The sequence below is a fragment of the Callorhinchus milii genome, unplaced genomic scaffold (assembly GCF_018977255.1).
Source record: "Callorhinchus milii isolate IMCB2004 unplaced genomic scaffold, IMCB_Cmil_1.0 Scaffold4, whole genome shotgun sequence".
Classification (NCBI taxonomy): domain Eukaryota; kingdom Metazoa; phylum Chordata; class Chondrichthyes; order Chimaeriformes; family Callorhinchidae; genus Callorhinchus; species Callorhinchus milii.
Window position 1 is genome coordinate 145134 of NW_024704745.1, and position 13623 is coordinate 158756.

Below are 13623 nucleotides of genomic sequence, written 5' to 3' on the forward strand. Positions count from 1 at the left end.
GGTGAGCACTGGGGTGATGGGGATAAGCAGTCGAAGAGGAAAGTTTTCAGGCAGGACTTGAAAAAGGTGAGAGAGGGGACAAGATTGAAGGAAAGGGGTGCGTTTGAATCATCCAGGCGGGAGGTGACAAACGCATACATGAAGGTTTCAGCTGCATTTGGGGTAAGGTACAGTTGGAGGCAGGCAATTTGGTGGAGAGGAAAGAAGGCGGTCCTGATCAGGTCCTGTTGTTGACGATGATGAATAAAGTCGTTACCTCTTGAGATCAGCCAGGCTGAAGAAGACACAGGAGTGAGAGAACTTATTGTCTTCCAGGACTAGGGTCTCAAGTCTCAGGAACCGGGGCAACATTTTCCTATTACACAAAGGAAGATCTGTCAGGTCCTCCCTGAGCCACGCACCATCTTCACAAGAGTTATAATAATATAACTACCTGCACCAGGTTCTGTGATGCCACCATATCCACCCACCCGGTTCTACTGGCTCCCCATCCCTCAAAGGATTGAGTTCAAAATTCTTGTCCTCAATCTTCAAGGCCTTCCATGGTCTTGCCCCCTCCTACCTCTCCATCCTGTTAAGCACTTGACAACCTGTCCATTCCCTCCGCTCAGCAGGCTCTGGTCTGCTCCCCCGCCCGGCCATTGATGGTCAGGCCTTCAGCCTCTCCACGCCCACCCTCTGGAACTCCATCCCGCTCCCTATGCCTCGCTCCCACCCTTGCCTCCTTCAAATCACGCCTCAAGACCCTCCTCTTCAACTGTGCCTTCGACCACCCTCCTATCCCCCAGCCTACCCGCCCTCCACTTTCCCTGATCCCACCATCCCATTCCCCCGCTCGGGTCCTAATCCTTGACTGTTCAACACCTTGGGATATCCTGCCGATGTGAAAGGTGCTTTACAAATGTAATTTTGTATTACTACTAACATTAATATAAGAATACAGCAATAAAATCACAATAATAATCCTTGCATTGATATATTTGATATAGCGTCTTCACGTCCAAGACGTCTCAAAGTGCTTCACAGAATATACTGTCAAGTGAAGTGACTGTATAATTTGGGGGCAAAATGCAGTAGCCAATTGTGCCCAGCACAGTGTCCTCTGTTTACCTAGCAGTAATTAGAAACTCGGTTGTTAATCGATTGGCAGATCGCTTTTCCCTTAAAAAATAATAATTTGGTCACTCAATCCATGACTGTGCACAATTGGCTGCCACGTTTTGCCCACAAAGTATACAGGCAATTCACTTTACAGTATATGGAGTCCTGTAGCTCAGTGGTTAGAGCACTCGCTTTGCAAGCGAGAGACCGGAGTTCATTTCCAGGCAGAGGGCGAAACCTTGGGCAAGTTTCCTTACTCCATACGCCTAATAATAATCCCTCCAAAACCAAAAACAATAACAAATTGGTCATTTTCAATCTACGACTGTTTGTGGGACATTGCTGTGCACAATTGGCTGCCGCATTTGCTCACAAATATACAGTCAATTCACTTTACAGTGTGTTCTGTGAAGCGCTTTGGGACGTCCTCCCGACGTGAAAAGCTCTATATCAAATGCGAGGATTATTATATATTATTATTATATTCCGTGAAGTGCTTTGCGACATCTTGAAAACATGATAAGGCGCTATATCAAACAAAAAGAATTGTATTATTAGTATTATATATACAATCGTTGATCGGGTGACCAAATTATTATTATTATTTTAATTTTTTTAAGGGATTATTCTCCCCGGAAAAGTGATCCACCAGAGGTGTGTGGAATAAAGAAACCTAAGGGGCAGGGCAACGAGGGGCAGGGCAGGGTAGGGCAAGACAGGGAGGAGCAGGGCAGGGAAAGGGGGGGCAGGGAAGGGAAGGGCAGGACAGGGCAAGGCAGGACAGGGTGGGTCTGAACAGCGCGGTGAAGGGCAGAATAAGGCGGGGCAAGCTACAGCGGGGTTCAGAGGGGGCTGACCAGGGTGGGGCGGGGCAGGGCATGATGTAGTTGTGTGGGGCTGAGGGGCGGGACGGGGCTGACACACACCAGCCTGTGTAATAGTCAGCAGCCAGGTTGCGAGGCAGGGTCTCCAGGCCGTTGGCAGCCAGAGACAAGTTCTTGAGCCGTGGCAGGAGCCCGAGATGGAGAATGTCACATACGTGCAGGTGATTGTAGGAGAGATCCAGCACCTGTAACACAACAACAACAACAACATATGACACTAACACAACGCCTGCCTCTCACATCAGAGGACGTCCCAAGGCGCTGGATAGTCATGGATTGGAACCTGAGCTGGGGGTTGAGATCAGGAGGAGTGGAGGGCAGGGAAGGTAGGGGTAAGAGGTTGACCGAGGGTGTGGTCCAAGAGGAGGGTCTTTAGATGTGCCTTGAAGGAGGCAAGGGAGGGAGCGAGGCGAAGGGACTGGAATGGAGTTCCAAAGGGTGGGGTTGGGGGCGGAGAGCCTGAAGGCACAACCGCCGATGGTGGGGCAAGGCGGGTGGGGGATGCGGAGCAGGCCAGGGCCTGCTGAACGAAGGAGCGGATAGGTTAGCAAGTCACATAGATAGGAAAGAGCGAGGCTGTGGAGGGCCTTGAAGGTGGGGACGAGGATTTTATAATAAAATAATAATCCTTGCATTTAATATACTGCCTTATCACGTCCTCGAGACATCTCAAAGCGTTTCACAAAATATACTGTAAAGTGAATTGACTGTATATTTTATGGGCGAAACTCAGCAGCCAATTGCGCACAGCAGCGTCGCACAAACAGTTGTGGATTGAGGACCAAATTATTATTTTGAATGCTATCCTTCACTGGATCGGGAGCCAGTGGAGTCGGACGAGGGTGGGGATGATAGGGTCACACAGCACTCACTCAGACAGGGTCAGGACACACCCGGTTGTGTTAATGCAAGCATTTCCTTCTTATTAATAATACTAATAATATAATAATGATCTTTGCATTTGATATAACAATAATCCTTGTATTTGTCATAATAATCTTTGCATTTGATATGGTGCCTTATCATGTTGTTGAGTCAGTCTCAAAGCACTTTGCAGAATATACTTTCAAGTGTAGTGACTGTGTATTTTGTGGGCAACACACGGCAGCCAATTGTACAAGGCAGGGTCCTACAAACAGTTGTGGATTGAGTGACCAAATTATTCTTTTTTTGAAGGATTATTACCCCCGGAAAGTGATCTCACAATTGATTAACGGTTCCTACCGACTGCTAGGTAAACAAGCGAGTGGAGTAAGAAAACGTGCCCAACATTTCACCCTACCCGGGAATCAAATCCAGGTTTGCTTGCGAGGCGAGTGCTTTACCCATTGAGCTACATTGAGCTCTGTCTCTGCCTCAAACCCCTCTCTCCACGACAGGTAACAAATCACTTCACGCCCTGGCACGTCCCAATCTGTCACTACCCACCCCCTCTGTTCGGCTGGCTCTGGCCTCCTGCACGACCCTTGTGCCCTCTGCTCCACCATTGGCCATGCTTTCAGCCACTTCACCTTGAGAGTGTGGAACTCTCAGTCTCAAACCCTCTGTTTCGTCCCCGTTTTGTAATCACACTTGCTTCTACTATGCCTATGGTCAACTTGCCCCTCTCTCCCTGGCTCAGCGTTAAGCTCCGCCAATGTTAAACGCTCCAAATGTTATAATAATTAATAATCCTTGTATTTTATCACTTCAGAAAGGCAGAAAGGGTGGGGGTAGGAGGGTGACTGAATGCACATTTGAAGAGGAAGGTCTTGAGATGAGCCTTGAAGGAGGCAAGGGAGGGGGCAAGACGAGGATGAAGGCCTGACTACCAATAGTGTGGTGGGCAGGGCAGGGAACACGGAGAAGGCCAGAGCCTGTTGAGCAGAGCGTATAGAGTTAGCATGAATTACAGGTGGATATAGAGTTAGCAGGTCACCGAGGTGAGGAACAAGTCTGTGGACGGCTTTGATAGCTAGAGCCTCACTGAATAATCACCATACGGAATCACCCACCTCTAGGTAAGGGTAGTCACCCTGGATCACATTCAGCTTCTTGAGCATGTTCAGCTGCAATGTCAGCTCCCGGATGATTGGGAAGGTCCGGAACATGTCTGCAAACAGCAGCCAAGGACCTTGTTATTGCTCTATTTTCTCCATCACACTTATCGTTTTCACTCATTGCAACCCAACTCTAGTGGCCTTCAACAAACCTGCGCCTAATATTCCGGAATTAGGTAAGCACGATGCATACCTCCAGGGAGAGAGAGTGCGCAGTCCACTCCAACAATCCCTCCATTGGCTGCAGATCCTCTCCCAGACTGGACTCCCCCAACCTTGCTTGATTCCACTGGCTGCCCACAGAGGATACAGTTCAAGATCCTGGTCCTCACCTCCATGGCTTCGCTCCCTCCTATCTCTGCGACCTACCAACCTGCCTGCTCCCTCCACTAAGTGGGTTCTGGCCTGCTTCATGTCCCCCGCCTCGCCCCACCATTGGTGGACAGGCCTTCTGCCACTCTGCCCCACCCTCTGGAACTCCAACCTGTAATCCCTCCACCTCACCTCCTCCCTTGCCTCCTTCAAGACCCGTCTCAAGATCTTCCTCTTTGACCATGCCTTAGTCACCCTCCTTTACCCCCTGCCCTCCACCCTTCTCTTCTCTGTCTCTAACACTGGGATCAGCCTGGTCACCTTCCTCTGTCTCTGCCTCAAACCCCTCGTGTCTGTACTGCTCCAGGTGGGATATAAACTCTTACCAAACTGCAGATGGTTTTCTGTGGCATTGATATAAACCACATTGTCAAACAATTTAAAATCCTTTTCTTTTGCCTAAAGAAAACAGAATGAAGATAAAAGAGTTTTGATACATCCGTGTGCAGTAAGACAACTTGAATTCATTGCTGATGAGTGTCTGACACTGGCTGCGGTGCAGTTCCCTGTGTGTGGCCAGTGTTGGGAGAATGCTGCATTGTCCTCCAGCTCAATGGTTAAAGCACTCGCCTCACAAGAGCGAGGACCTGGGTTTGATTCCTGGGCAGGTGAAACCTTTGGCAAACTATCTTACTCCACGCAAGCGCGCTTCTGTTTACGTAGCAGTAAGTTGGAACCTGATTGTTACTTGATTGGCGGATTGTTTTCCGGAGTTATAAAATCCCTAAAAAAAAATGTTCACTGCTTCATGTCCCCTGCCTCCCACAGCTGTTTTTGGGACACGACTGTGTGCAATTGACTGCCGCATTTTGCCCACATTAATACATAGTCACTACAAAATTGATTGTTTTAAGTTAATCTGGGCATTAATTGCCCTAAATTTAGAAAGTGAGTTTTGCTTGGCATTGTATTGTTTATCAATCCACAGCACAGTTTAGATTCAATATCTCCTTTATTTCAACCGTATACTTCCACTATCTTCAACTCTCTGCCCAGTCACTTTCCCAAAATCCTTTTATGCTTCCTGCTAGCCTTGAAGCCTCTCGGCTGGACTAGTCAAATGCCCTCCTCACCAGTCTCCCCTCCACTACCATTCACAAAATCCAGGTCATCCAAAATTTTGCCGCCTGCATTCTTACCCACACCAAACTCCGCTCCCCAATAACCCTGATCCTTGCCAGACTGCACTGGCTGCCTGTCCCAGAGAGGATCGACTTCAAGATCTTCACCATTGTCTTCAAATCCCTCCACTCCTCTGCACCCCCCTTCCTCTCTGACCTCCTCTCTCCTCACAACAGTGCCCATTGCCTTCGCTCCACCGGGTCTGATCTCCTCCTTGTCCCCTGAATCCTCCACTTCACTACCGGTGGCCGTGCCTTCAGCCACTATGCCCCGAGGCTCTGGAACACCCTTCCTCACTCACTTCGTCTTGCCCCCGCTCTTCCTATTTTCAGATCTCGGCTGAAGACCTTTCTTTTCAACCGGGCCTTTGGTCACCTTCCCCCCACTCTCGCTGGCTCGGCCCCGGGATCCGTTACTGTGAAGTGCTTTGAGATGCCATCCGGCTTGGAGGGCGCTATATAAATCCAAGTTGTTGTTGCTGCTTCTCAGTATCAATTTCCAATTGCCAATTAAGTCACTGAAGCAATTTGTAACATCTCCCTTCTTTTAGTGTCTTCTCCTCTACTTTTTAATCTTGTTCTATCATTCGTTGTGGTCTTTTTATTTCTCTTCCACATTTGGTTGATCTGACTGTTTCTGCCACTCCTTGATCTTCTTTCTGCTTTTCCTTTTCCTCCTGTATTTTCTTCATTTTTCTTTGTTTGATCTCCCATGATGTTCGTCTGTATATCTTTCCTTTTTCACGTTTTACCCAATATGATCTGAGGTTCTTATCTTTCCCCCAAATTTTTCCTTTTTTCCATCCTTCTGTTTTTAAGTTTTCCCTTCGAAACCATATGGCTTCTCCTTTTTTGAAAGTTTTTCCTTCTGTGGTTCTTGCCCTTGCCTTTGCCCGACTCCACCACTACCTCACCCCTCAGGCGCTGAAACTCTTGTTCGTGCCTTCATCACCTCCAGGCTCGACTTTGCAAACGCCCTGCTTGTCGGCCTTCACAAGTCCTCCCTCCACAGCTGCAGATAATCCAGAACTCTGCAGCCCGTGTCCTCTCCCGCACCAAACTCCATGACCCCATCTCCTCCATTCTCGCCTGACACCACTGGCTCCCTATTCTTCAGAGGATCCAGTATCCTGGTCCTCACATACAAAGCCCTCCATGGCCTCGCCCCACCCTACTCTGCGACCTCCTAACCCCCTACCAACCACCCGTTCCCTCCGCTCAGCCGGCTCCGGCTGCTCCACGTTCCCCAACCCACCCGCCCCACCATTGGCGGGAGAGCCTTCAGCCACTCTGCCCCCAACCTCTGGAATTCCATCCCTCAATTACTCCACCTCGCCCCCTCCTTAGCCTCCTTCAAGTCCCACCTCAAGACCCTCCTCTTTGACCATGCCATCTTGAAGACATGTTAAAGCACTATATCAAATGTCAAATGTTTAACACTTCAGCATTTGGAGTCGTCAACTGTTTGTTATTGGACAGTAGTCTCAGCGGTTCCCATCCCCACTCAGTCGATCCCTGCGGTGGAAAGGGAACGTTTGAGAAGCGGGGAGTGGTGGGGACAGTGAGAGCTGGTGCCAGGCGAGGATCGGAGCAGTGTGCATGCACCGACACAGCAAACAACAACAACAACAAAATTACATTTGTATAGCGCCTTTCACGTTGGGAGGACACCCCAAGGCTCTGGACAGTCAAGAGTTTTGAGCAAAAGGCGGAAAGCGAGAGCGTTAGTGCGTCAGGCGCGAGAAGAGAGCAAGGCCCTGCACCGGTCATGGTTACCCTGTTTTGTACACTCTTTAACCTGTATCTTATATATCTCATATCTTATTATACTAATAAAACGACAATGCACTTCAAGAAGGATCTCAATAACAGATTGATGTGGCGACATAATTTATACCTCATCGGAAAGTGACATGGGCACATTTGTTTTCGGGTATCTCCTATTGTTTACGAGTTATTTAAGTTTTGCATTTTTCACTGCAGTTACACGTGGTGGCCACCGAGTCAAAATGGCGCTGTGGCATCATGTGTCACAGAGCAGCTATATATGTACGGGTGGAAGCGCTGTGGCATCGTGCCTCACAGTGCACACTTGTAGCCAAGCGGCGGGAACAAAATAAAGAACACAGACGAAGCTAAGCCACGGCAACAACAACAAAACATTTTTAAAGCGCCTTTCATGTCCCAGTGATTATAAATTATACATTTATCTTTATTAAATGCTAGACAAAAGAGAGAAAGCCCATTACATGAAAGTGAAGAACAAAGTTCTCCCACAGGAGTCCTGCCAGATGAGAATTATACAGCACAGAAGGAAGTCTTTCGGCCCATCGTGTCTGTGACGGCTCTTTGAAAAGAGCTTCCAAATCATTCCCATTCCCCTGCAATCTCCCCACAGTCCTGCAAACTTGTCCTCCCCAAAATGTCTGTGTCAATCTACATTCCACGTTAAATCCTTTGGTTGCAAGCGAATCTGCAACGAGTACAGCTCATTAATATATAAATAAGTTCTGTAAAGAATATCTTTATAGTTTGTTTGTTTGGGCTGCCTGTCCCTTTAAGGTTTGTGATTTAATACTGACAAACCACCTGTATTTAGATTAACAGACAGTTTTGGTGACATAAAGTCTAAAAGCTGCTGAGTGGCACCAATTAGTGGGATAGACCACGTGATACTTGGCGTGGGACCCCCGATGACACATTGTTGAAGGGGCGGAGCCAGGAAGGGGTCGGGCTTACCTCGTGGACACTATCTTCTGCTCACCCTGTAGGCACGTGTCTGACTTGAGAGGAATGACCTCCAAATCAGGATTATTTCTTTAATTTACTAACAGTAGTTAAGTGCTGCTGATTATATCTCAGTTTTTGGTGTAGTTAGTTATCTGTTTCCAATGTTGCATTTGTTTTGGGACGTCCTCCCGATGTGAAAGGCGCTATATAAATATAATCCTGTTGTTGTTTTATGTTATTGTTGCCTTGTTGTCCAAGACTAATACAAATCAGTTGTATCTTCTCAGTAGTGTCTTCGAATCTCTGTTAAATTCTTAAGGAGGGAGGTAGAGAAAACACAAAACAGGTAGTTGCTGCACTCAGAGGCCTGATGGTGTGATAGGGCACTGAAGACAGCATCTCAATTGCATGAGCAGTAAGTCAATCGGGAAAACCTGTCGTCATGTTGCTCCAAATAGTGAAGTTCCACAAGTGTAGGGATTTGCACTCTCGGAGTTAGGACTGAATACAGAGGTCACCTCGTTCACTTTGTGTTACTAAACTTCACATTGTACACAAAGGGGTGAGAACCATTGCACAGCCGCCCCCCACAGCCAACGCTCCCCTCCTCCCACTTTATAGAATCATAGAATTATACAGCACAGAAGGAGACCATTCGCCTCCGGGTGGGTGATGGGGGCTGTCTTTATTCTATAATAATAATCTCCCTCCCATTTTCGCCCACAGTATATTCTGTGAAGTGCTTTGAGATGTGTTAACGCATGCTAAGGCGCGATATCACATGCAATGATGATTATCGTTATTATTATTATTATGCTTGCATTCATATCAACAACAAGAAGTTGCATTTATATAGAACCCTTCATGCAGGGTGACCTCCCAGAGTGCTTATCATTGAGACGTCTCAAAGCGCTTCACAGAATACAGTGTAAAGTGTAGTGACTGTGTTTTGTGCGAGAAACTCGGCAGCCAGTTGCACACAGCAGTGTCCCCACACAATTGTGGATTGTGTGACAAATTGTATTTTTTGAAGGGATTGTTATTTCCGAAACGCGATCCGCCAATCGACTAACAACTGTGTTCCTCCTGACTGCTGGTAAACAGAGGTGTGTGGAGTAAGGAAACTTGGCTAAGGATGAGGGTTGGGGGTGGCGCGAGATGCTGACTTACGCCCACCAGGTGCTTGTCGCGGATGTCCACGATGCACAGGTCGGAGTGACTGTCCACACAAAACAGCGCCATCTGGAAATAGCAACAGAGACACCAAGGAGTCTGACCATTAAAAAATAATGAACATTTATCAGACAAGCCCATCACGTCAGGAGACCGCCACAAAACTTTTCACAGAATTTTACTATAAAGTGTAGTGACAATAACTTTTAAGATTCTGAGGGGATCTGGATAAGCTGTTTTATCTCGTACTGAACAGTAGAACCAGAGGACACAGCCTATGATTGAAGGGGGTAAATTCAGAAAAAAAATCTCCGGAAACATTACTTCAGTGAGCGAATAGTAAACATATAGAACAGGCTCTCTGGTATACTTACTATACGGAATACAGTATATAGTTTGGGACACGACATGTCAAGTGACTGCCAGGATTCCTGGTGGAAGGTGAATTTGTTTTTTGAAGGTGTCTTTCTTCACCAGCAAATTGTTATGTTCTTAACACAGCCAATTTGTTCCCAGTGATGTCCCCAATATCAGCCGCAGTGATTATATCTGGAGGATTATCAGCCAGGACATCCACCAGGAGAAACAAGCTTCTCTTTTTCCAACTGAATCTTAATGTTTGCCTGACCAGGGCACAAGATAGGAAGCTCATCCAAAGGAGGGGGCTCCCTCAGTTCTCGTCTGGACTGTAAGCTCAGAGTCACCGACATGGTCTCTTCTCCTGTTACAACCAGAGTGTCACACTATCACATGGAGATTACAGTGTGGAGTCCTGTAGCGTAGAGGTTAGAGCGCTCGCCTCGCAAACAAGAGCACCTGAGTGAAACCAAAGGCAAGTTTCTTTCCCACACCCCTCCTACAGTGAATAGGAACCCGATTGTTAATCGATTGGCGGATCGCTTTTCTGGGGCTAATAATCCTTTCAAAAAAATAATAAATGGTCACTCAAGCCACGACTGTGTGTGGGACACCGCTGTGCTCAATTGACTGTCGTGTTTCGTCCACAAAATAAACAGTCATTACACTTTACAGTATATTCTATGAAGTGCTTTCAGATGTCTCAAAGACTTGATAAGGTGCTGTATGAAATGCAAGGATTATTATTATTATTACAAATCCCGCAGCGCAAGCGAAAAAGATAAGGCAGTTTCTTCCTTCCTGTGAACTGGGAAATTGTTGTGCGCAGATTGGCTGATGCATTTCGCCCAGAAAATACAGTTTACAGTTTATCCTGTGAAGCGCTTTGAGATGTCTCAACGACCCAGTGAGGCGCTGTATCAAATGCAAGGATTATTGTTATCCTATGATTCAGAGTGTTACTTACCAGGAATTCTTTGTCCAGGATGTTCTCTACAATGGGAACACCTTCCCTCGTGACTAAAAGAGGGATATTAATCTCGGGCTCCGGTTCGGGGTACCAGCGACCCAGAGGTTTTGCACAGATCACCACCTGGAAGTTGGGCTGCTTCATGCTTCTGTGGCTCACTAGCCATTGCCCTAGACCTGATCACAACAAGGGAAACACGGTCCTGAGAGCCACAGTCCCTTCCACACTCAGCCACTTGTCATCAAAAACAGGCACCCAGCTGATCAAGTTGACGGGTTTCCGTGTGTGTCAGACACCTGGCTCATCACAGTGATGGGTTACACCCTGGCCAACAATCCTCCAGATAACTGACATCCCCATTGAAACACGGGATAGAGTTTCCGTCTCCCAGTGTCCTGGCTGACAACCCCCCCAGATACATTCAGTCATACTTCAGGATGCTTGTGGGATGTATTCAAATTAGCTACCACAAGGTGTCTAGGTCCCATCTATCTGTGGAACAATGTGTATGTGTACATAAAGGAATGATCCAGCCTAGGAGAGAGTTGTGACAATACCTTCGTTTCTCTGCTGGAAGGACTTCCGAATTGGAAAGCAATTGGTGGCAAAGGATGTGCCATCGTCCAGTTTATACGGGCCCCAGTGAGACATTGCTGGGAAAAGGGAGAGTTAACTCAAATCATTAAAGGCTCGGGCCAGCTGGCTCTGTCACTCGCTTACTCACTCACCTCTGGGTTAGAATATTTTGCCACAAAATACACAGTCAATTCACTTTACAGTGTATCCCGTGAAGCACTGTGAGACTCTCAATGATGTTATAAGGAGCGATATCAAATGTAAGAATTATTATATTATGATATATTATTTATTCAAGCCTCCCAGATCAGGACTTGAACATGGCTTAGAAACAGAGTAAAGCCACTTCAACAGTGTCCATCCAGGACTCGCAGGTCAGCAACAGAGTAACACTCCCTCTGCAGTCTGTAGACACTCCCAGGTTAAAAACAGAGTAAGGCCAATGAGTAGGGGTAGTGAGGAGAGAGTGACAAGGATGATCCCCAGTGTTAGAGGCAGAGACAGAGGAGATCAGTGAGGTTGATCACTGTGCACTTTGAAATGTCTCAACAATATGAGAGAGAGCAAGCGAGTGAGGGGGCAGAGCTTGAGTGAGAGAGAGGAGAGAGCAAGAGAGTGGGAGAGCAAGGAAAAGGGAGAAAAGGACAAATGAGAGAGGAAAGTGTGAGAGAGAGGAAAGAGAGTGAAGAGAGTTTGAGAGAGAAGAAAGTGAGAGGAGAAAGTGAGTGTGAGGAGAGAGTGACAGAGAGGGGCGTTTGAGAGAGGAGAGTGAGTGAGAGAAGAGAGTAGAGAGAGGAGAAGGTGAGAAAGGAGAGAGTGAGAGAGAGGAGAGAAAGTGAGAGAGAGAGAGGAGAGGGTGAGAGAGAGAGGCGAGAATAAGAGAGGGTGAGAGAGGAGAGAGTGAGAGAAAGAATGTTAGAGGGGAGAGCGTTAGAGTGGAGAGAATGAGAGAGCAGAGAGTGAGAGAGAGGAGAGAGTGAGAGAGGAGGGAGTAAGAGAGAGGAGAGAGTGGGAGAGAGGAGAAAGTGGGAAAGAGGAGTGAGAGAGAGGAGAGAGGAAGAGAGAAAGAGGCGAGAGTGAGAGAGAAGAGAGAGAGAGGAGTGAGAGATGAGAGGGTGAGAGACAGAGAGGCAAGAATTAGAGAGGAGAGAGTGAGAGATAGTGAGAGAGAGAGGAGAGTAAGAGAGAGAGGAGTGCGAGAAAGGAGAGAGTGCGAGAGAGGAGTGTAAGAGAGAGAGGAGAGAGTGAGAGAGGAGAAAGTGAGAGAGAGAAGAGAGTGAGAGAGAGGAGAAAGTGAGAAAGATGAATGAGAGAGAGAGTGAGAGAGAGGAAGAGAGAGAGGAGAAAGTGAGAGAGGAGAGGGTGAGAGAGGAGAGGGTGAGAGAGAGGCGAGAATTAGAGAGGAGAGAATGAGAGAGAAGAGTGAGAGAGAGGGGAGAGTAATATAGAGGGAGAGAGAGAGGAGAGAGTGAGAGAGAGAATAAGATAGAGAGAGGAGAGAGTGAGAGAGAAGAGAGAGAGGGGAGAGAGTGAGAGAGAGGAGAGTAAGATAGAGAGAGGAGAGAATGTGAGAGAGAGGAGTGAGAGAGAGAGAGAGAGAGAGAGAGAGGAGAGAGTGAGTGAGTGAGAAAGGAGAGAGTGGGAGAGAAGAGAGAGTGAGTGAGAGGAGAGAGTGACAGAGAGGGGCGTTTGAGAGAGGAGAGTGAGTGAGAGAAGAGAGTAGAGAGAGGAGAAGGTGAGAAAGGAGAGAGTGAGAGAGAGGAGAGAAAGTGAGAGAGAGAGAGGAGAGGGTGAGAGAGAGAGGCGAGAATAAGAGAGGGTGAGAGAGGAGAGAGTGAGAGAAAGAATGTTAGAGGGGAGAGCGTTAGAGTGGAGAGAATGTGAGAGAGCAGAGAGTGAGAGAGGAGGGAGTAAGAGAGAGGAGAGAGTGAGAGAGAGGAGAAAGTGGGAAAGAGGAGTGAGAGAGAGGAGAGAGGAAGAGAGAAAGAGGCGAGAGTGAGAGAGAAGAGAGAGAGGAGTGTGAGATGAGAGGGTGAGAGACAGAGAGGCAAGAATTAGAGAGGAGAAAATGAGAGATAGAGAGAGGAGAGTAAGAGAGAGAAGAGAGAGTGCGAGAGAGGAGTGTAAGAGAGAGAGGAGAGAGTGAGAGAGAGGAGAAAGTGAGAGAGAGAGAAGAGAGTGAGAGAGAGGAGAAAGTGAGAAAGATGAATGAGAGAGAGAGTGAGAGAGAGGAAGAGAGAGAGGAGAAAGTGAGAGGAGAGGGTGAGAGAGGAGAGGGTGAGAGAGAGACGAGAATTAGA

The 13623-nt window shown here is 47.5% G+C and overlaps 1 protein-coding gene across 1 annotated transcript in view; it reads right to left on the minus strand.

Moving 5' to 3' along the window:
* The window catches only part of xrra1 (X-ray radiation resistance associated 1), a 40019-nt gene that overhangs the window by 17083 nt on the left and 9313 nt on the right, over nucleotides 1-13623 (minus strand). Inside the window, exons 2-9 of the mRNA XM_042334664.1 lie at nucleotides 11305-11400; nucleotides 10745-10923; nucleotides 10044-10163; nucleotides 9418-9489; nucleotides 4723-4795; nucleotides 3980-4077; nucleotides 2028-2170; nucleotides 257-355 (exon numbers count right to left, since the gene is read on the minus strand). Coding sequence (XP_042190598.1) covers nucleotides 257-355; nucleotides 2028-2170; nucleotides 3980-4077; nucleotides 4723-4795; nucleotides 9418-9489; nucleotides 10044-10163; nucleotides 10745-10923; nucleotides 11305-11400 — 880 coding nt within the window. The remainder of the gene's footprint in view (nucleotides 1-256; nucleotides 356-2027; nucleotides 2171-3979; nucleotides 4078-4722; nucleotides 4796-9417; nucleotides 9490-10043; nucleotides 10164-10744; nucleotides 10924-11304; nucleotides 11401-13623) is intronic.